This window comes from Atheta coriaria, unplaced genomic scaffold (genome assembly GCF_025399875.1).
Source record: "Atheta coriaria isolate IRGN ID8LTWV9N9 unplaced genomic scaffold, Caltech_Dcor_3.1 contig_49_pilon, whole genome shotgun sequence".
NCBI classification, from domain to species: Eukaryota; Metazoa; Arthropoda; class Insecta; order Coleoptera; family Staphylinidae; genus Dalotia; species Dalotia coriaria.
Genome location: NW_027045559.1, coordinates 55,572 through 78,240, shown reverse-complemented (window position 1 = coordinate 78,240; position 22,669 = coordinate 55,572). Strand labels below are relative to the sequence as shown.

At 38.9% G+C, this 22,669-nt stretch overlaps 5 protein-coding genes, 1 long non-coding RNA gene and 1 pseudogene across 9 annotated transcripts in view; 3 read left to right on the top strand and 4 right to left on the bottom strand.

The window, feature by feature from the left end:
* LOC135802962 (uncharacterized) overlaps positions 1 to 22,669 on the top strand; it is a 43,396-nt gene that overhangs the window by 13,845 nt on the left and 6,882 nt on the right. The window lies entirely within an intron of this gene.
* Positions 889 to 3,606, bottom strand: LOC135802953 (kynurenine aminotransferase-like). Its single transcript, XM_065316586.1, has 7 exons — positions 3,466 to 3,606; positions 3,257 to 3,404; positions 2,704 to 3,120; positions 1,707 to 1,776; positions 1,293 to 1,652; positions 1,075 to 1,235; positions 889 to 1,013 (listed from the first exon to the last, which is right to left on the bottom strand). Exons 1-7 carry the CDS (start codon positions 3,552 to 3,554, stop codon positions 951 to 953), a joined length of 1,308 nt encoding a protein of 435 aa, XP_065172658.1. The 5' UTR covers positions 3,555 to 3,606; the 3' UTR covers positions 889 to 950.
* LOC135802950 (kynurenine aminotransferase-like) lies at positions 3,633 to 5,577 on the bottom strand (annotated as a pseudogene).
* LOC135802949 (raf homolog serine/threonine-protein kinase Raf-like) lies at positions 7,261 to 9,963 on the bottom strand. The gene is made up of 2 exons (XM_065316582.1): positions 9,041 to 9,963; positions 7,261 to 8,987 (listed from the first exon to the last, which is right to left on the bottom strand). The coding sequence occupies exons 1-2, from the start codon at positions 9,713 to 9,715 to the stop codon at positions 7,647 to 7,649; spliced, it is 2,016 nt and encodes a 671-aa protein (XP_065172654.1). The 5' UTR covers positions 9,716 to 9,963; the 3' UTR covers positions 7,261 to 7,646.
* On the top strand, positions 10,243 to 13,980 carry LOC135802948 (uncharacterized). The gene is made up of 7 exons (XM_065316581.1): positions 10,243 to 10,502; positions 10,623 to 10,752; positions 10,815 to 11,301; positions 11,363 to 12,866; positions 12,928 to 13,195; positions 13,255 to 13,505; positions 13,559 to 13,980. Exons 1-7 carry the CDS (start codon positions 10,425 to 10,427, stop codon positions 13,880 to 13,882), a joined length of 3,042 nt encoding a protein of 1,013 aa, XP_065172653.1. The 5' UTR covers positions 10,243 to 10,424; the 3' UTR covers positions 13,883 to 13,980.
* LOC135802951 (transmembrane protein 230-like) lies at positions 13,913 to 15,706 on the bottom strand. 3 transcript variants are annotated; one of them, XM_065316583.1, is made up of 3 exons: positions 15,567 to 15,681; positions 15,443 to 15,501; positions 13,913 to 14,444 (listed from the first exon to the last, which is right to left on the bottom strand). In XM_065316583.1, the coding sequence occupies exons 2-3, from the start codon at positions 15,477 to 15,479 to the stop codon at positions 14,080 to 14,082; spliced, it is 402 nt and encodes a 133-aa protein (XP_065172655.1). In that variant the 5' UTR covers positions 15,480 to 15,501; positions 15,567 to 15,681; the 3' UTR covers positions 13,913 to 14,079. The 3 variants fall into 3 exon arrangements, with proteins under 3 accessions (XP_065172655.1, XP_065172656.1, XP_065172657.1); XM_065316584.1 differs by lacking the exon at positions 15,443 to 15,501 and having other exon boundaries at positions 15,567 to 15,706; XM_065316585.1 differs by lacking the exons at positions 15,443 to 15,501; positions 15,567 to 15,681 and adding an exon at positions 14,532 to 15,221.
* Positions 16,375 to 22,132, top strand: LOC135802964 (uncharacterized). 2 transcript variants are annotated; one of them, XM_065316596.1, is made up of 5 exons: positions 16,375 to 16,657; positions 16,730 to 16,836; positions 17,879 to 17,995; positions 19,365 to 19,612; positions 19,672 to 22,132. In XM_065316596.1, exons 2-5 carry the CDS (start codon positions 16,732 to 16,734, stop codon positions 20,129 to 20,131), a joined length of 930 nt encoding a protein of 309 aa, XP_065172668.1. In that variant the 5' UTR covers positions 16,375 to 16,657; positions 16,730 to 16,731; the 3' UTR covers positions 20,132 to 22,132. The 2 variants fall into 2 exon arrangements, with proteins under 2 accessions (XP_065172668.1, XP_065172670.1); XM_065316598.1 differs by lacking the exon at positions 17,879 to 17,995.

Here is a 22,669-nt window from a genome sequence, read left to right as displayed (position 1 = left end):
GAAATTATAATGAAAAATATAATTGAATTATAAACTTACCAATGCAGAACTCATCGGACTGCAAGGCATGGCAAATACTGTAAATAAAAAAAAGAATAGGTAATATTTAGTAGTAACAACCAAACAATCTGTCCGGTTTAGAAAGTTACGTACATCAGCACGATGGGTCATTCTAATGATGAAGAAATCAACATGGAGCAATATATAAATTTGATTCACATAGCAATTCGACACCTCGTGAGTTGCAATATACACTTTCAGCCCGATCAAAACCGGCCGGACAATAAATGCACCAAGAGTAAATAGCATTACTATAGTTGTAAAAATTGAATAGTCGAATGATGATCGAATTTAATGCGAATTTGGAAAGCAGGAGTCGAACAAACAACACGAGTCGCGTAAAATATGTCTGGATCGACCTGAGACCGACACGAAACTAACTGCAAAGTGAGCAAGCAACGACGCGACAGTTTATGATAAGAAAGCAAGAGGTGCGCAAAGCCAGTGCGTCGATAGCACGCGACCTTCAGCGCGAATCGCATGTAACACGTTACCTGCGACCAAAACTAAACTAAGATGCGCCAACATGCGGCGTAAGGGGATGGTAACGAACGACACTCGCTCGTGAATCTCATGCGTTGCATTCCACGCGGCGAATGCGATAAGAAAGTGTAAGTTGTGTTCGAAACAAACACAATTCTCGCCCAGATTGCCCACGTTTGCCGATAAATATAGAAATAAACAATACAATTCTATTTTATGATTTTTAGTTCATGTTAGTGACATCTATGAATGATATAAATAAGAATTTAAAGTAAAATTTAAATTTACATTATAATCTATTAAAGTGGTGTTTTTGTAATTGTTTTGTAATAATCAACATGTCAATACATACAATATTTGGAGTTTATTTAAATTTAAAATTATATTGTATAACAAGTTCATACTGTTTATTGTATCTTAGAAAACAGATCATGGAGGACTCGAGCTGCAGCGCACAGTTTTTCATCTCGCTATAAATACATAAAAATCATTAATACAGACTTACTGCAATTTGTTCAAAATTTCTTTTACCTTGATAAAACAAAAACGAATTAAATTCTCTGCCACTAGCTTGTTCTCGGTGCTATAAAATGCAGAAGCAGGAAAACCCATCAAACCATTCCTAGCCAGCCACTTCGTCAATCGTATATCTTTGTAATTTCCTGTCTCCTTTGATAAATCAATGTTTGTACCTACGGATTATTTATGCTGTTAATTCGCAGTTTTAAAGTATAATTTCCACTCCTTACTTTGGTTTCGAAAATCGGCAATTATCATATATCCACCCTGTGGTTGAATCGGATTTACACCAGCATCAGCAAACGCTTTCATTAAAAACTCTCGTTTCGTGAATAACTCTTCGGATAAAGTGTAAAAGAAGCACTGCTTTGGGTTATTTATCATCAAATCAAATTCTTTCTCAAATGCCATAGCGATAGCCTCTTGTATGGGTGTCAAATGTGTGTAAATACAATTTTGGTGCACTACTTTAAGATTATTCATCAAGCCCGCCGGTCCATAAGCCCATCCAGTTCGCCAACCGGTAATGTTGAACGTTTTGCCTGCTGAACCAACGGTAATTGTTCTCTCCCACATACCTGGCAGAGTAGCTATTAAATTTAAAACATAGTTTAAACATTTTCAATTAATAAAATATAAATTACCCATCCTTATGTGTTGATATGGTTTATAAACCAACCATTCATACACTTCATCAGCGATAGGGAGCGTAGGGTAATGGGAGTCAGCGGGTAATGGGAGTCACCCATATATCCACGAAACAATAGTTACGAGTACCGCGTAAACGGTGTTCCTACCTCCGTTCTGGCCCCAGTGCCACCCCAAAAATCATGCAAATCGGTGCGTGTATCATTGAGATACGCCAATATTTTATTTTTGAGCTCCGCTGATCTAATTTTACGTCCACGCAAATTAGAAGATAAGTGTGGAATATCTTGCAATATTCGAATGAAACTTTTATATAGTCTTAGTTAAACATTCAAAATCGTGATGTGCAGTTCAGATTACATTAATGTTTTGAAGAAATATTTTTTTTTTAACAATAGTGCAATTGTGGGCAATGGGAGTCATGCGACTCCCAATGGACGTTTTGTCTTTAGTCCGCTCTAAATGGCCTATAAAAGCAATGTGACTTATTTTTCAATAGCCTTCATGCAGAAACGATACTGCAGGAAAGTAACAAAACTTATGATTCCTATATTGGCACTGATGACTTATGCCAGGGCGATGGATGAAGATTTGGAAAACTGATGTCTAATGTGCAACGATTAAAAAAAAAACAATTAAATGTGGTTCATAGCACTTCATTTGGGCTATGGGCTCATGTGAAATGCACTGGGTGGGACTTTGCAGAATATTATGTTTGCGATATCTGCTAGATTTCGTTTGATTCCGATTGTCCCCAGGGTGACCACCATTACCCGCATGTCGGTGTAATGGGAGTCAAATCTGTTTTTTTTTTAAACTTGAATAATATCCAAAATTGATTGTCAAAGTGACTGAAAATTATTTCAAATAAAAGGTATTTAAGTAAACAATGCTTATAAGCGATTGCAATAAGTATTTTGCTTATAATTTAAATTATATTTGAGTTCTCCCTTAAGTGACCCCCATTACCCTCTTTTACCCTACATAACACATTCCATTTTTGCATAAATCCGCAATCATTTGCATTTCCTCCATGTTGAAAACTTTCCCAAGTGGATTATTAGGTGTATTTAGAAGGATTGCTTTAGTTTTTGAGTTGAACTTACTTTCCAATTCCTTTTTGTCTAAGAGAAAATCATTAGTAGTCAATGCACCACCAGTATTACTACCATTATGTCTCAGTGGAATAAAAATAGGTTTGGCCCCAGTTTCTCTGATCATAGGCTCATAAGGCTCAAAGAATGGCTCAATAACAATCACTTCATCATCATCATCAAGCATTCCATTAAAAATATTGTACAGAGCCTGCTGAGCACCTTGTGATATAAGCATTTCAGTGTCAGGATTGATTTCTCTGTTTATCAGTTTTGAGTAAAGTTTTGAGAGGATATTAACCAATCTGGGATGACCCTACATACATTTAGTATTTAGTATTCCTTTAAAATTTCATGGACATTAAATAAAATAATAAAAAAATATGAATAAATTATTGCTTTTTAGAGGCATAATATAAGTACATACAAATTAAATGTGCATGTAAACTTACAAATCCTTTGGTGTATTGATGAAGCAATAAATTATCGCTTCGAGCTACACCTGCTAATCCTTCAGTTACATGTTTCGGTGGTGCAAAATCCGCAAATCCAACTCCTAAGTTAATTGGATTATATTTCGTATATTCATCCATTTCTAACCTAAACATCCAATTTAAGTCATTTTTCTGCCCAAAAGTAACAGTAAACTGCATAATCTTACCAAATATTTGGGCCTGGAATTCCAAATCGGGCAGGAAGCTTGAATTTTGTGCAAATTTCACTCATTTTGGACGTTAAAACTGCTTTCATTTAAACAATACAAGCAGATGCCCATGAACATGTACTTATATATGACTTAAACTCTAAATACATAACACATCTACTATCTTATCTAAAGTTCAAGCATTTGGTCATGCTTTTATTCTGTTTTCATGTCTACAAACATTTAATCACAGCTATTAAAGTTTCCTAAGGTATTATAAAGTAACAAAAATATCTTTATGTTGTAGATAGTATAGGTACCCTTTTCGAATTTATGATTGTTTCATTTTCTTTAAAATTTCAGCTGCTTGCTTGAGTTTTTTATCCTCCTATAACAAAAAATATATATTTTTAAATGAAATGGATTTAGAGCAACGATACGCACCTTTATGAAACAATAACGAATGTATTTCTCTGCCAATTCTTTATGTGCGCTATAAAAAGCTGTCGGGGGTATTCCCAACAACCCCACATTTTTCGCCATCCATTTCGCCATGCGGTAATCCTTGAATTTGTCTTTTTCCGTCGACAAATCCATTTGGCTTTCTAAAATTAATCAAAATCATTAATTTTCATGAAAATAATCTTAAAGTAAGTAGTTTTTACCTATAGGAGACCAATCAGCAAGAATAAAATAGCCTCCTTCTGGACACACTGGTTTCATACCACTTTCCGCTAGGAATTTGCACATAAAATCGCGTTTGGGTGTCAATTCATCCACAATTGTGTAGAAGAAACAATTCTCAGGATCATTATCCATCCGATCAATTTCCTTTTCAAAACCTAACGCAATGGCCTCTTGAATTGGCGTGGAATGTACGTACACCACATTTTGATGCACAACCCGCATGTTTTCTAGAATATTAGACGGCCCATATGCCCATCCGGTTTTCCAGCCTGTCACGCTGAAAGTTTTACCTGCTGAACCAATTGTAATAGTTCTTTCCCACATGTCCGGCAGTGTGGCTAAAACATTTTCAACTTTATAGCCAACAATAACAATAAAATAACATTGTTTCTAACCCATTCTAATGTGGCATTTTGGTTTATAAACCATCCACTCATAAACTTCATCAGATATACAAATAACATTCCACTTTTTGCATAAATTCGCAATCATCTCCAATTCCTCATAGCTGAACACCTTTCCAAATGGATTATTTGGTGTATTCACAATTATCAGCTTAGTTTTATCATTAAACAGACCTTCCAACTCATCTGGGTCCAAACAAAAGTCAGATGATGTAATCATACCTTCTGGTTCAGATAGCTACAAAATGTTCATTGATAATAAACTTTAAACAATAAAAGATTAATTTTATACCATTCTAAGTGGAATAAATCTTGAATGCCACCAGCTGCTCGAACCATTGGTTCATAGCAATCAAAAAGGGTTCAATGATGATAACTTCATCACCTTTACTCACATGACCATTGATAGCTGTAAACAGAGCCTCATAGGCACCAATTGTGATCAGAACATTGGTGAGTGGATCCAATTCTCTGTTGAGCAACTTGGAGTATAGTTTTGCTAAGGCATTGACTAACCTTGGATGCCCCTGATGAACAATACATTAATAGTAAGTAAAAGTGAGTTAATTGTTTATAAACATACATATCCTCTGGTATATTGATTCAACAAGTGATTATCACTGCAAGCCACTGACTGCAAGGCTTCTGTGACATATTTTGGTGGTGGATAATCTGGAAATCCTTGGCCCAGGTTCAATGCCTTGGTCTTGGCTGCCACCTCAATGAACTCAACCCTTGAAAACACCTGTTATGACCTGCTATATATTACAAATCTCTACAATATTTACCACACACTCTTTTCGCCTTTGCCATATCGTTTTGGCAGCTGGAATTTCTCTTCCATGGCACAGGCAGCTTCAGCGGCACAGGCGTCAGACATGGCACGTTTTCCTCCTCGTCGTATAGCAGCGGATGTTAGTTTTAATATGGAACTGATTAAACGCGTAGAAAGCATCTAATTTAAAATATAATGGTTATTAGTTTCTCTGGCTTACATCACTCTCACGCTGGCAGCGCATGCAGTTGACAATAAAGTTAGGGCTGGAAGGGGTACTTTAGTACTTACCGTAATTTTGTATTCGTTTATTGAAGATAAAAGAGATAAAAGTATTTAGAACGTCACTGTCCTACTATCTATATCTACGTCTAGAACTAAAATTTAATTTATTATGCTGTGATGATGTAGATGACCTCGATGTTATTTGAAAATATATAGACTGGAATTTTGCGATTTTGACGAAAACGTGATATTCAAAAAAGATGACAACTAGAATTTAAACAAAATGTTGGAATAATAAACGTTACGTAACTATGGCAACAAGATTCCTGTAATTTTTAAACTTTGTTTTTAACAAAAGTATGAAAATGTTAGATGGATATTTGTGTTTACTATAGGCAATCATACGAACATTTTCGTGTTCATATCAACGTATGAACTGAAATGATCTAATGCTTCAGTGGCTGCATCGAGGAAATAATTAGCCCTAAATGCACCCCCAAATGATGAACAGCTTTCTCATTTGTCCTATTTGTGATCCTTCTTCCTGTTCACGCACGCGTGAATCAGGCAACCAGTGAAATCGCGCGCATTATCTATCACTATCTGTACCTTATTTTGAAAAATGATTGTCAAACATTCTGTATTGCGCCCAAAGTACAAATAGTGAATGCCTGTACTTCTGCACCTGTTGCACGCAGAGTTTTACAGTGTAAAGAAAAGTTTACATCATTTAACAATTTAACAAATGTGTCAATTGATTTCGTTTGTTAAAGAACTAAAATCCTGCATTTTCAAACAAGAAAAAAGAAGATTTTAAACTCCAGTTAAAGTTTCTCGCTAAAATGAATCAACAAAACGTTTGTTTCCATACGTGCGACTGCCTGTATTCAAGCGTACCCTTCATTTTCCTTCCACTAAAAAATAATGTGCAAATGGTAATTGATACGGGTGCAACTAAGTGCTTCATAAACCATAAAACAGTGAAAGAACAATTTGATGAAGAACTAGCGTTCGAACTTGAAGACTTTGTAGTGATAACGCCACATGGTGAATCCAAACATAATCAAAAGTTGAATGTGCGTTTAAATTGTTTCGAAAATATATTTCACAGTTTTTACGTGTTTGACATATCAACGGAATTTGCTGGTGTGATTGGAATTGATTTACTGCGGCGGCTGAATGCAAAAATTGACTTGGCTAATGAAGTATTAATCACAGATAAAGGAAATCAAAGAATATATTTTAAAGACTCTGAAACACTGATCTAGATGTTGATTTAGAGCCAAAAAATCATATATATGATCGCTGCCATTGTCCAACGATTTTTCAAGATGTCCAAAGATAATTGTAATGTTAATATGATCAATAAAATACTAATATGTATGTACAAGTAAAAAAATATCGCGTTGATATTTGAATGCTGTAATAATCACTCTTGAAATCAGATCGCTCGACAGTTTTGCGCACAAATGCGTTTCAACACACGCAGAATTTGACATTTTCACAGAAGTACAAACTGCATGGCCGCGACAAGGTGGTAATTATTCAATTAGGTCAATTTACATCCGACACCGCATATTAACGCAAAAACAAAACAACACACATGCACAAATGCATTAATTTATTAACAAAGCAACCGAATCGATTCGCAATTTCGCGAGTTTCACACAATCGAAGGAAAACCGAGCGAAATCTTGCGGAGAAGGAATAATGAAAGTAAAATCTTCCAGTATATGTATATTACTTTACATGACAATCATTTACGCGCCAGAAAATCATCAAGCTTGATCATCTCTTCCAAGGCATAAATATTCACACTCAATCACAATTATGACCAAACAAAACCGATAATAACGTGCTTAATACAAAAATGTAGCGTAGAATTATCATCATCATCATCGAAAGCAAGTGTATCGTTTCGTTTGACTTTCGTTTCCGTTCGAATGTAATCATAAATTAAAATAAATAACGTTCGAAATCCTGCTTGGAGTGTGGCAATCGTTAAAATAATATCCGATACTCGACGAATATCGGCATAGACCGTACGGAATCGCACTTTATTTGTTTGTTTCGATTCGTTTCAACGACGAGAACGTTCGTTTGCCTGCTTAAATGGTCGTGCCGGGCGAATAAAAGAGGAAATTGTTGGCCGGCCCGAAATTGACTGGGGTTTTGGGGCTGGCGCACGCATAGTAGAACTCGTCCGACTGCAGCTGCGTGCGATTGAGATTCGGCTCGGACGTGGACCGATGGATCTTCGGCAGGCAGCGCAGCTGCTCCTCCAGCGAGGCGCGTATCTCACTGAATTGCGGCCGTTCGTCGCGCACAAACCGAATACATCTCTCTAACAGTAAGCGCAGTCCTTTCGTCGCATCCTTACGCAACTTTTTCAAATCCGGCGAGACATAACCGCGACCAACCATGTACAGAATCTGATCCTTGTTGTTGATGTGTCCATAGGGCAGTTGCATAGCGAGCATTTCGAACAGCACAATGCCGAAAGCGTAAACGTCCGACTGAAAACTATACGGATTGTCTTCCTGCATCCGAATTACTTCAGGCGCCATCCAAAGAATCGAACCTGTGGGTTGATGAAACTGTTGACTACCCGACCAACGCGTCTTCGCCGTCGCCAGTCCAAAATCACCGATTTTCACCGTCAGATCATCGTGCAGAAAGATATTATTCGATTTCAAATCGCGGTGAATGATGTTTTTCGCATGCAGGTAATCCATACCCTGCGCTGTCTGCCGGCTGATCTCAATGAGCGTCAACAGTTCAAACTTGGACTCGAAAATATGCAGATGCTTGTACAGACTGGAGCTGTCGCACCATTGTGTAACAATCGCTAAGGTCGGCTTGGAAACACAGCCCATAAAGAGTAGGATATTGACGTGCCGCGTCTTCCGCAGCACAGCCACCTCGTTTTTGAACGCTTGTAGCTGCGCAATCGTCGGGATTTTCACGCGGAGAGTTTTTACAGCCACCGGGCCATGCCAGCGCGCTTTGTAGACAGTACCAAAACTACCAGAACCCACACGTCCGCCGACGATTATCTCATCGGCGGGTATCTCCCAGTCTTCGATGCTCTCACGTGGCGCAAGTAGAGGTTTGCTCTCGTCCGCTGAACGCGCACGTGGCCTACGCGGCAGCACCGAGCTCGTTGGCGATGGTTGTGTGCTTATAAATAACTGTGCATGCTCATCGTCGGGCAAACCACCGCGATTCAGTGATAGTGAACGTGGACAATCATCTCCGGAGGTTTTTACGCTATTTATACACACATTGGGCGCCGAATTCGAACGATCTTGATGTCCTAGTGTTCCTGTTCTACACGCGGTTGGATGTCCGCCTAACTCGAGGCCTGCTTGGCCCGGATGTAAGATTCCCGCTGATGTTTCAGCAGGGCGCGCTAGTAGTGCTCTGTAGTAGTCATCAGCTCGCCTCACCTGCAAAGTAATACATTAAATATGTGGTGAAATGTTTTGTTTTAGTCACTTACATGATGGCACAATGAAGGAACACCATTGGCACATCTCTGATGAAATTTGTAGCCACACGTACGACATTGGAACCCTTGAAACAACAGCCGCTTGCAGGACTCGCAGAATACCAGCGAGAAAAACGTTTTCCGCACGAAATTATGCGAAATACTAATCGGTATCGGAAACTTGTCCAATATTTTCACCGTGATTTCATCACACTCGATCGTGCTGATGTCTACATCCCAGTTGATGATCTCCTCGGTGTCGCCCGCATACACGCATACGCACATCTCGTAGTAGAGATTGCGTAGTTTCATGGCTTTGGCGAGCGCCTCCCGGAGCGTCTGGCCCTCGCGCACCGGCACGCTGCTGCGCTGTTGATTGGGCAGGTGCGCTCGCAGGAACTTAGGCCTGGTGAGCGTGTCGGTGTGTCCTCCGCGCCGTTGCGGTGCCGCCGGCTGCTGCTCCTCGTCGGCGCCGTTGACGCGCTCCAGCAGTGTCTGTTTCTGCGCCTCCAGCTCGTGCAGCTTCATGGTGAGGTCGTCGTACTCTTTGAGGTACATCGCCGGCGGCTGCTGGAAGTCGACGAAGCGCGCGTTCAGGTCGTCGACGTTGCGCCGCGTCAGATTGATGACGCTCTCGATGTTGCGCAGCTCCTGGTGGATGTCCATCTCGTCGCTCTCCGTGGACATTATCGTGCGAGGGCCGCCGACCACCGGGCGCGCGTCGGGGTATAAAAAAACGGGGGGCAGCAGCAGCACGGCCGTTATTTGTATGCACTCATCATTCCCGCGGTCGGCGCGGCTTGCATTGCACTTTCGCGTGTGTGCACATATCTTGTGTCTATCACGGCCTATCACTTCTATCACTTCTATCGCCAACTACCATCTGTCAAGTCGTTTAGCGATTGTTTCGTTCACTCCGTACACTCGCTAGTCGACAGTTGTTTCTTTTTACAACTCATTTGCACAGGCGCATTGCGCTAGGCAACCAAATATGCACCCAGCATCCAAAATAAATACAAAATAGATTATTAAATTATATTCAAATATTAATTAAAACCAGATGATTTTGTATATTAATCTATATGGAATCATTTAATTTTTCAGTTTTTGTTTTGTTTAATTCTTGTCTATTTGTAATTTATTACCATACGTTTATTGGACATCTGGTCTTCAACGTGCTTTCCAAAGCTTTAAATTTGTAACCGCTTCGAATTTCCCTGGCCAACTAAAATGTTTACAGCATCACAGTGCCATAAAAAAACATGAAGATTGTATTCGTATTGTATTGTTGAGAGTAGCATGGCAGTGCTTCGTAATCTCACCACTTCCTGAAAGACGGCAGTTTCTGCTGACTTAACAGCGCCCACATACAGACGAAAAGTTTAAGTTCTCATACATGCCCGGTGCGTTCTTTGGTTCTAACCTACAACATTGTTTTAAAAATGTTGTTTCTTGGTTGTCCAACAAACAAATCGTGAGCTATGTCAACTTGAAGTGCATATATCATTTGTTCACAATTATCACATAATTTTGAAATAATTAAACCGATGAACGGTAATACAACGTAGGTAATTGTAATTACCTATGTTTTTAGCTCCTCGTAAACTTGACTCTAGAGGAAATGGATAAAAAGTTTCCTCAAAGCAAACGTAGTTTAAAACGCACTGGCAGTGACAGTGGAATATCCAATGATTCCATGGATTCACAAGCCAAACTGGTAACTGGTAAGTTTAAAACGAATAACATAATCTTTTGTTTCATTATAATATTATCTTGCAATTTTCAGCCACCCAAGGGGCCAAAAGAGTGTGTAAACCCTTCACATTTAAAATTACAGTTACCGAGGACAAAACTAGAATTGTAAATGGCAAAGAACTGATTGTTCCACAAGCCTCACCATGTGTGAATGAAAATGAAGATCTATCAGTTGATTCAGATCAAGTTATGACAAATAATCATGAAGATTATGACTATCTTGATGATGTATCAGATCACTCACTGGATAGTATTTTAAATACACCATGTTTTTCACCAAATCCGGAGAGTGTTGCTAGTTTTGATGATACTGTGGATGATTTTTGTAGCTATTGGGAAAGGGATGAAATTGACATATGTGTAATAACTTCCATGAATAAGTGTTTTGAAGGAGCTGTCTTGCATAAAGAGTACATTACTAAAATGTATTTGCCCGGATATTCACCCATTCAAAAGATGCCAGATATTCCATATGTGCCTAAACCCCTAGATGATGATCTCATATCTCTACATCCAAAGTAAGTAATTTTATTAGTTGTTTTTTTTTTATCAATGTTTCTGACAATTCACTTGTTATAGTGAGTCTTTTGGGCTAGACTCCAATAAAAACTTGAAGGTCACACCGCTAAAGAAAAAAGTCCGTCTCAGTAATCATTTGCAATTGTTACCTACGCAAAATTCGCATGAAAATCAAGTAAATACTCAAAAACCGATATCGACTCGGATTAATACTAATACCAACTCCACTGTGAATAAATCGGCAGCTATCTCAAAAGTCATTCCTACAGCTCAGACGAATCACGATAAAGTTGCCATGAAAACTTGCAATGAAACCAAAGAAAATAATCTCCAGCTATCGAGATTGCCTGATACATCTCAGCACTTCACTCAGCCTGTAGAAATACCTCAAAATATACCTTCACTACTTGATATTACGTTTAAAGCTCCCAGCTTAAAAGAGCGGAAACTAAAACTATTGAATTTACCACTTCGTATTTGCCGTGACTTTGAACGTTGCGGAAATATGAATAGTTGTACTTTTATCCATCAACTTAATTCGAATATGTTCCACGGCTCGTACGCGGCGCAACAACAACTGTGGAAAATCATGAAGTGTAAATTTTATCCAGGCAAACTAAATGTTATCAAAGCAGTACTGGAACAGTTTCCTGCAGCGTTGGCAAGTGCCGGAAATCGCGATGTGTTGATGTTATTGATTCAGGATGCTCTGACTTTTGAAGGTCTTGTTTTTGAGCGAGAAAAAATCGTTAAGGAAATCATCAATGCATTGCTGCAAGTGAAAGTGGGCGATGAATATTTAAACTACGAGACCGTTATTGATGAGATCCTCAAGTACAATAACTGCTTTCAGAAGGAACAAGGACGTCAAGCAAAGACTCTTTGTGATATAATATTAAGTATAACAGTGGAACGTGAGAATTTTTTACAGTATTGGCCACTTTTAGAGAAGATGTTCGGGTTTTTTGAAGGAAAACTTGATTTTGAAGTGGTTAATAAAATCATCAGTGCTTGCATGAATGATGACGTCTCATACGAGTTGGTTGACAATGTGTACAAGAAACTGTTGAAAACTGACTTGGTTGATCAGGAGCAGTTACCCGCATCGCTTTTGTTAATGTTCGTTGAGACGATGCGTGTGAAAGCCGAGGAAAAAATCGCCAAAGCGGAATCACCTGTAAAACAAGTAAATATCAATGAAATGATGTTAAGAGACCTATTTACGCAATGCACCAATGCTGAAGAACTCAGTAATTTCTTACATGATCACTGCAGAGATGAAGATTTCCAGGCGATGAGTATTCGAACAGTTGACGATATTTTGAAGAAAGAATTATCAATGAAAAACAATATAAACGTACATATGATGTTTTTTAAAGATTCTGTGTGTAATAGTATGCTTGGTGAAGTCAGTGTTGAGCTGCGCCGGCTTTTGATGGTGCTTGCTCTTCACTTGGTGACTTTCATGAGACAACATCAATATAATAACGATTTTTCCTATGGAATTTCTGCTGATTTGTTAGGTCTTTTCGAGGAGCACTTTGAAGAATTGCATTGCACTCAGGTGAGTTGTAGAAATATATGTAATTTTATTGCAACTTATGCAACTTGTGTTCTTGGTACAGGTTTACTTTCCTGACTACGAGGACGATTGTCTAAGGAGTGTTTTGATATTTTCCCGACTCATTCACGGCAAAAATTTTCCTCTGGCTTTACGATGGATAAAAACGAAAGGATTTGTTATTCCCAGCGAGGACATGAAGTTAGCGTTCAGTTGGTTCTTCACCAACTTGCGGCAACTTTTTAATGGAATGTACGCATCGGGAAATTTCGATGAATGCAAAAATCTAATTGTTTTATTGATGAATCATGGTTTTGACGTGGAGGGTCAAAGTAAGTGCCTTTTCGTATAGTTTTTATTTACTTTATTTTACTTGTGTGACTTATATTAGAGGTAAAACACAACTGGAGTATGTTCGATTATTATCGGACTTTTATCAAGCAGAAAATCTTGCCATGGCGGAACAACGAAAGAGATCTGATTGCCGACGCGCATGAATCTATATTTAAATTTTATAAGCATATTGAGTTGAGCGACTTGAGAAATATATTAGTATTGTTGTATCTGAAAGAGAATTGGAGTCTGCTGCCCAAATCGGCGGAAATTCTCCACTTTTGTCAGGATTTTTACAAACAAAATGAGGTAAGAAGCACAATTTATACCTAAGCGTCAATACATGTGTTAAATGTTTGTAGGAAACTATTTTTTACAATGCGCATTTGTCAATAACTGAAATTCAGCTGGTTACGCACATTTTCTTCTATAAAATGCTCAGGCGTAATCAATGTGCTATGCCCATAACAGCAGAGTACGGAGAGTTGCCAAACGGGGATGTTCCCAACGTGCCATTTGTGAAAACCAGCGGGGTGTGGGACACTGAAAGATCGCTGGCGAAGCGCGTTAACTACGCACTGATCAAATTCACACCGGGTTCAATCTCGAAATTCAACGGCACTTTTCAGGTTGATTATGTGAAACACTTACTGGAACAGATTCGTCGACGTGTGCACCCTCTCTGAGGCACAAATAATGCTAAAGAATTTCACATATTGTTCATTTTAAGTTTAAGTTATCTTATATTTGATATGAAATATATTTTGCGTTACATTTTTATAAATTCTAACAAATTCATAGCTTAAAAAACAAGACAAATGCTAGAAAATCGTGCAGTAAGGCATTCTCTTGGTGAATATTTGCTAGTTTTAAATTGGTTTCATTAATCGAATTCAGGAATGTCATCGAATGAATACCCCGGCACTTCCTTGTATGCATAGTAAGCGATTCTCACGTGATAAGCACCGGGAATAAACATCAACACGCCAAGAATGATTATTGGCCACATGCGGTCTGAATACTTTACGTCAATGTGTCCACTGACGACGAGACTCCCGACAACCAGGAGGGTTGTTCCGACTATCATGAGAACACCCGCAAACACAATCGCTTTCCATGGCACTTTGTCGGGGGGTTGAAGGAACTGCGCGTCGACGAAGCCGCTGTCCGTGCCAGCTAGCTGTGTGTAGTCGACATTGTCGTATTCTTTGGCACGGCGACGAGACATCTTGATGTCGTCCAAATATTCTAAAATTTACAGACAGTTACAGACAATCCCTTGTGTGCTAATCTACACTACCTGACTAGAATATGATATGTAATGCGAAAATTTACCTTTCATATCAGATTTACATTACATTCAGGAATTAAATTAAGTATCACAAATCAGTTTTCTTTGTATTAATAAATTAAACTTTATAACAGCATTCACAATGTATAAACAGATGTATGGGAAGATAGTATGTATGTGTTACAGCTGTGAAAATGGGCTGTTTATACACGCGGACCAAGCAAATCGATATTTTACTTCGGAAAAGAAACACTTTGCAAGTGTCGCGAAGCAAACAAACAAATTGCGCCTCGGGACGTTTTCACGAATCAGTTTTGCCGTTGCAGAGTTTGCGGGGAGAGGATTTTACTGCATATTTATGAAATTTACGAGTCTAATTCAAAATAGCTGGTTTATTCGCCGATTTTATTGAATTCATTTGAGAAAACAACATTTCAAGCAGGTTATGTAAAGTTTACTGAGTTCTTACACCGTCAATTTGTAATTTGTTGTTAGGGAAGGATTTGATATCCAAAACAAAGCAAAACTAAACTTTCAAATTTAGTATTCTGATGCATAAGTTCAATATCTAGTGCAGTTTATGTTTTTGCTGCGGATTTATTCATAGTTTTTGAATAGAATGCATATGTCTATTTCCTTTAAAGGCGTTTGAGGATTTTATTTAAGTTTGAAAGTTTTAAAAGCAAATTTCTTAAAAACTAAAATGTAGCTCCTAATGAAGGCTTCAGACCTTTTATTCTTAAAGGTTTTCTATCTCAGACCAATGTATTGCAGGAAGCATACATTTATAAATTGAAAAGCTCAAAAAGGACTCGTATTTTGCTTTTTTATTTTGACAGGACCAAATTTGATATTTAAAATTCATTATCCTGTAGTTCCGAGTTTCTCAAGAATATATACTTTGTAATTTTGTTAATTTGTAAGCACTATTAACACTGCAACTTCTTCAATTCACCTTTAAAACATGCAAACATGCATAGTTCAGAAGACATATTCTACTCAACTACTGAAAGTCTAAAACAGAAAATAATAATAAATTTACAATGAGAATGCAGCAAAATGTTATAAACGGTTCTTACCTTTAATATTCACTAATATAGTCATACTTCTTCAGTTAGCACGTGTATTACACATACTATTATAAACCGTTTGCACTTTCAACTTTACTTTTCAACGCTCGCGCTCATTTAACGTCTCACTTACCCGTAGTATTCGCGCGGAGGGGGCGATCGCGCTAAATGGCAAAAGCGAAAGGTGATGCAAAAGGGGTTGCGGCGACGATGAAATCGATCGCACTTTATCCTTCTGCAAAACGTCGTACTTCCTGCCAACCCACAGGGCCACACTAGTTTTGTTCCAGGAATACGACAGGCAGGTTTGGCTGCCGCGGCACGACTGTGCATTCTGTCCTATGTTTTGGGAACGGTTAGTAGGGAGGAAGAGTAAAAGAGTGCGATCATTAAAAATGCACGTTGGCGGAATGTGAAATGCCACCTGGTCGCGATGAGCCACAATCGATGGAGTAAACAAATCATTTGTATTGTTTAACAATAACAAATAAAAACAAAAACAAATGATTTACATTGATAAGTACATCATGTACATATTTATACAATAATTTTTAAGTAAAACTGTAAAAGTTAACAAAAAGTTTTTATTTTTATTTGAAGAGAAAAACCAAAAAAAGAAGAAAAATTTGCATCTTTCTACCGAGGTCTATTCAAGTTTGTGGGACCTAAAACGTTTTGCTCGCTGGTAATCGGCGCAATTAAAACGCGTTGGTAAACTGCAACCCTCTTCGGCGGTTGAGATGCGCGCGCGCGGGTCGGAGCGACGCCGACCGGCGCCGTCGCCACGCCGCGCGCCGCTACTCTGCAGTAGAAGGGAGGCGCTCGGGGGATGCAGGCTTCTCCGCACCCTGCGGCTCGATCAATGTGCGTTTCATCATCTGAATAAAATCCCCGGCATCACAAAACAGCTACGTTCGCAACAACCGTAATCCGTAATTTGCATCCAACGCAACACAACTACTCCTAAACTATTATTCGCAAAACACAAAACATTTGCAAAAACTAAGTATTGTTCAGTGTTCACATCACTAAACGTGGCTGGATTGTTCTTCGACCATCTTTCGGGTTAACATCATATTAATCTGCTCGTCTAGTACGAGGTGAGTGATTTTATTTTCTTGTTGAGGAATTTTTTGTTTTATCTCTAATGATTAATCGATTCTCTTGGGCAGCAATGGAAGAAGTCCTACCGGAAGGCAAACATTTCAAATTGGTAAAAGAAGAAGAGCTTCCGGATTTACTCGATTTGCTGGGGAATTATTTACCGGATTCTATTAAGGTAATATAGATACCTACTTTTACCTGTTGACATTTTTTTTATCTCAATTTAAACATTTTAATTAATATCACGTTTAAATTATTTCCAAACGCGTTTTTATTTAATTTTAATTTTTTGTGTATTTATCTCTTAATTAATTAATTAATGAAATCAAAAATTAAAGCTAATTTTCTTTCTTCATGTGTCCGCGCATTATCCACGTGTATCAAGTGTCAGAATCCATGCGTGCTTCCTTCGCGAGTTTTTCCTGGGCAAAAATTGCCTGCCGGCCGGCTGTGCGAGGCGCAGAGGGGGCGGGAGGGCATCGATTTTCTTTTCGCACACACGCGACACGCGGCTGGCGGCGGCGGCGGCGGAGGTGGCGGCCGGCTCTCGATGCCGCAGAATTTTTCGACTATGCACGAAACATGCGAAGCACGCCGCGACACGTAAAAGTCACGTGCGGCAGCTCGTTATTGTGTATTAAGTCACGCCACTCCAACCACGGCTCAGGGGCGGCTGGATTCTTATTGGGATATGCAAATGCAAAAGGGAAATTTAAATTGAAATCACGTGACTAGCGCGGCAAACCAAAACTTACAACAAATACTAATAAATAGAAACATGTAGATACCTACTATACCGACATGTGTGGGTATTTCATGGATATGTTTATTGTCGGTTAGAATCACAATAAAAATCTATTTTTAAGTTTATGTCGTTTGAGAAGTATTTATTTCCCATGTAGAAATAGATAATAACTATTGATAATATTTACATGATTTTATTTTGATACAAATTGGAATTGTAATGAAACTTGTCGTGTTTTTCTACTTTTATTACCCACAATTATCATGGAGTAATTGTCCATTGATTATCTGATATTTAATCATCATTAAAACGATTTGTTAATTTGTTTACCGATGGCCAACCAAAGGAAATCATTTATTCATGTTGTGTTTTTTTCATTTTCGTGGAATTGTCCTATGCGTGACCTGCAATCATGTAATCGCGTCTAAACGACTCTATTTTTATCGAAATTGTTCTGTTTGTGTATTTGCAGTTTCATCAAACGGTGAAGACTTACATGACCGATCGCGTTTGGAATTTTCATTTCTACGTCGCAAAGAACTGGCCGGACGAAATGGTCGCGCTGCATTTTCCAGGCATGACAAGCACGGTATGTTTTACTAAAAAAAAATTTAAAACACACCACAAGCGTGGTTAATTTAAAAGGGAAATTAACGGGTAGATGTTCACGCGTTGATAAGTAAATAATATGTAGTTAAAATTGCGTTTAATGCGCATACCGCAATAACTTGCGGTGTAAATTTGGTTAGAATACCGCGGGGGAGGTAAGATGAAGATTAGGCAAACATGCTGTGCTTTAAAACATATTTGTTTTTACGCTTTTGGCAGAAATATACTCAGAGGTCTTAATATGCTTGGCAGGCGACCAAATATAGCACAAAAATCAAAGAAAAACTTGTAAACTTGGTTGAAAACTAAGACAAATAGAATATTGTGGCCAAAAACATCCGAAGTTATAAGAGTTGTTGGCTAACTACTGAAAAACTTGTGGAAACAAATTGAAAGATAACGCAAGGATAATTTGACAAGTAAATTATTACTCGTGGTAGGCAACTTTCAATACACCAATATTCTACATTCAGATATTTTATGTTCAAAGTCACATTTCTTGTATTTGGATTTGTTTCTCGGTGTCTCAACCTTGCTGTGTTTGATTCTATTAAGCTAATTGTCATTGATTCGCGTCTGGTCGTGCTGAAAACGCGCCCGAACGGAAATTACGGTCATAACTCCTTCGAGAAAGGCAAATTCAGTAAAAGTGCTTTGTTTCTCGCTCCTGTGAGGTTGCGTGCGCCGCGCGCGCCGCCAGCAACGTTAATTATTGTCGAGCCCTTTTGCCCGTGGCAAAATGTTTGCATAATTGGAACACCAACACGAGCATACACGAGCGATACAAGGATACAATGCGCACGTGCGACAAGGGTATTTCGCCAGGGGCGCGATGTTAAACAACGTACAAGGACTACGACAAATGGAAATTTCACGCGTGTCACTGTCAATGGCGAAATTTACGCGCAAAGACTAATTATAGATCAAGGACCTGCCCTTAATCACTTTTATTTTTGCAGAAAACAAAACAAAATTGATTTATTTCTTTGTTTAAAATAACTTACGACCCTGAAAACTCCTATGAAAGTATAAACGCTAAAACTGCCGCATAATTACTGATAATCGGCATGTTTCACAGAGTTTTCAAGTTCAAGTAGCGAAAAGTGCCATTCTATACACGCAAGAGAACGCATTCGGAAATCATATGTCGTGCAGAATGCCGAAGGAAAAAAAGGTTTCAAATTGCCGTGAGTGGCGTCCTGACCCACTTGGCCACCGGCCAAATCCCGCATGCCGCTTACTGGCCATTTGGACATTTCGTCCAATTGTGCTACAAATTCTTTTATTATAAAAAATTTGTTGTTATCAATATGTGCTTTTATTTTTTAAACTTGATTTTCACGTTTCAGCCGGAGGGAAATTTGTACGCTAGCTTCGCAGTGTTTTGTCCGAACGATCGACTCGACGATCTGCAACTTTTGTTCGACGAAGACACGCTGATTGACTGGGCGCGCCCAATTTCGCTAAACTTTACGCACGCTGACATCGTCGCTCGAATGGAGGAGTTCTACGAGGGGCGCGGCCAAGTCGAGAAGCTATACGGAGACATTTATTCTTTGATGGACAATGTTTTAGTTGAAGAAGATGAAATTGATACGTGAGTGTTATCCAATCACAATTAGGTCTACCAATTGAATTATTCTCATTATTTTACAGGACATTTCCAGAGGGTGCGGAGATGCAGCAGCTAACTCCCGAGTACGCCGTCGAAATTCACGACCTGTACCCGGCGAATCACATGGAGAGCGTGGAGGTATTCGGCCGGCTGATGGAGCGCCTGCCTTGCTACGGTGTGTTCTCGTCAGAGGGCGAGCTTGCCGCCTGGATGGTGCAATCCTATTACGGCGCCATGTTTTCGATGCAAACGAAACCCGAGTTTCGGCGTAAAGGTTACGGTATTCGACTGGCGAAATGCTTGACGAACGCCGTTACCAAACGCGGATATATTCCTTTCGTCGTCATCCGGCCGGAGAACGACGCCTCGCAGAGCCTGTACGCGAAGCTCGGTTTCAAGAAGTACTTCCAGACGGTGCGTGCGATCCTGCGGCCGCACGAGCTCGCCAGCGACGAACAGGGCGGCGGGGGGACGAACGGCACGCACGAACCCGAGCCGTAAGCTCCCCGCCCACCAACAAATGCACACACAACAGACAAAAGTGAACATAATTAACGATGTAGGAATCCGTTGAGGGTAGAAAACAGGCGATGGATAACGTACTAATGCATTTTCTTGTTGATTAAGAGGTTTTAACGTTTAAGACGACCGCGAGAGGGCGCGCGTCGACAGTGCGCGCAGCTTTTAGGACTTGGGACTGTAAAGACAAAAAAATACGCACAGCTATCTAAGGGCTAAGAAAACAACGCGCGCAGCTTTATTCGATTACTTAAAACCTTCGACGAGGTGAACACACACACGAAAGACAGCAGATATATTTATAACGTAACCTAGAAATACCAAAAAGTTAACTTGACAAAGTAGTGCTGTGTTTTGCCACTCTCTTCTCTCTCTACCAAGTAAGTAATTGATAACGGGCGTGTTTAGCAAAGCAACAAGAGCAAAACCAAACTCAACTTGAAATTAAACAAACAAAAATTGTGCTTTATATCAGCCACATATCTCACTCGAACACAAACCATGAACACATGAGAGTTGCGTGACGCTGGCAGGCGATTACTACTTTACTTCCGATTGCGACACGAGAACAATGGGACATTAAACAATTGTAATAAACAAACAAAAAACACACTTGATTGTTGTTGGCTGGCCGTTTCTTCGCGAAGCTTGCGTTCGATTCCGCGCTTAATTCGATAAATTAATTCGGGACAACGCGTAAAATGCATTTTTAAGCTGCGAAAATTCGACTAAACTATAAGAAACTCATAACTAAACAAATGGAATTTTGCGTGGGCTTCCGTCAGCGGCCATTGTGATATTTACATGTAGATGAAACAGCAAAATACTAACAAAACACTTGACACACTCACGAAACGATGCGAGAGTACACGAAATTTTGACTTTATTAGTGACTTGCGTTTGAGAGCGCCTAAAAAATTACAAATCTAGAATTTAAAATTGATTGTTAGTGTTTAACATGGTTTAAACATTAACAAAAAGAGCCATTAGCTAGAAAGTTCAAACGAAGTTAAGAAACAAAACGAAAAAACTATGCACTTTTTCTCGCAAGACAACTTTGAATTGAAATCAAATACGCAAATACAGCAAACTGCAATTGAAACAAATTTCAATGATACATTTTTTTATACGAATACAGAAATTCGATTTTTTCGTACGCATTACGTATTTTTGTAACATTTTGCTAATTTTAAGCAAACCAACATTTTGGATATTCAAACGAGTGGAAGATTAATCCGTCCTTGCAAAACGGACATCCAAAATCTAGCATACCAACCAATATTTTGGAATTTAAATACGCACAGAACGGTATACTGATACAGAAGAGTCGGATTAATTCGTCCACAAATCGACAAAGCTGAAATAAGTTCAAATTCTTCTTCAACTATGAAAGAACATGCATTTCCAACTCAAAATCTACGTCTTTTTCAACAAATTGAGCATCTTTCTTAAGCATGCTTTGCTCATTCACCGAAAACGTAAACAAAATGACAGCTCGCAGCTTACTAAAAATGAATTCACCCAAAACTTCGAACTTACGAAGCAAATTAACGTCTAAGGAATCACACAATAAGCTACAAACAACAAATTACTAAAGCTATGAACTAAGAGCTAATAATAATGAGCTAAAACGATAAAAATTACTGAGACAACGTTGTTTTTATATTGTTTAGAGAGGCCTATTTCGTAGTGAGTCAGTAAACCAGTGAATCAAGTGCAAAATTATTAACAAAGTTATTAACTAACCTAGTGAAAACAAAGTTGATGGAGGAAAAGACACGGATTATTGCAGACACGACCAATTAACTAGCAAATGTGAAATTCTAACGAATGAAGAACAAACGACGCAAGGATACGAAACTAACGAAGCTAACGAACGAATAAAGTTTGAATTTGACTTATTTTGAATACCAAATTCGAAGTAACAACATGTTTATATTTTACTTCAACGATCTTTCAAATAAAAGCACTATATTGATTAAATCATGAGTTTATATCATTAAACGTGCCTAAAACACACAAAAAATAATAGAAAACGCATTGATTTTCATTGTTTTGTGTTAGTTGGGTTGCCTATCGCTATGATGAATAACTGACCTTGAATTATTCCTGCTGTAGTAGAAATAGTAGACATATTTTCCGCTTGGTGGCGCTGTTACCATTGTTTTGGTCTAGCACACAATTTTGCCGCGGTCCCCTTCTCCTGCAATCGAAACCCAAGCGAGGGCCTCCGCGTGCCGCGCGTAAACACACACAGCAGCAATTTGCCTGCGGTGTGAGTGAGCACGAGATAATCGACTGTTCAGCATGCGCATGCATCACGTGTTTTTGTTTGTAAGAAAAGAAGTGTGAAGGCCACGGTAAAACTGCTCGCGCTCGCGAGTCAGCAATCAGCAGGAATAGCATGTAATGCATAATGAATTCGCAACTACATTTAAAGATGGCTTGTGTGTGTATGACGTCAATGAACGTACCAGAAATAAATTACTAACTTTCAATAAATTATGTAGGAATTCGATG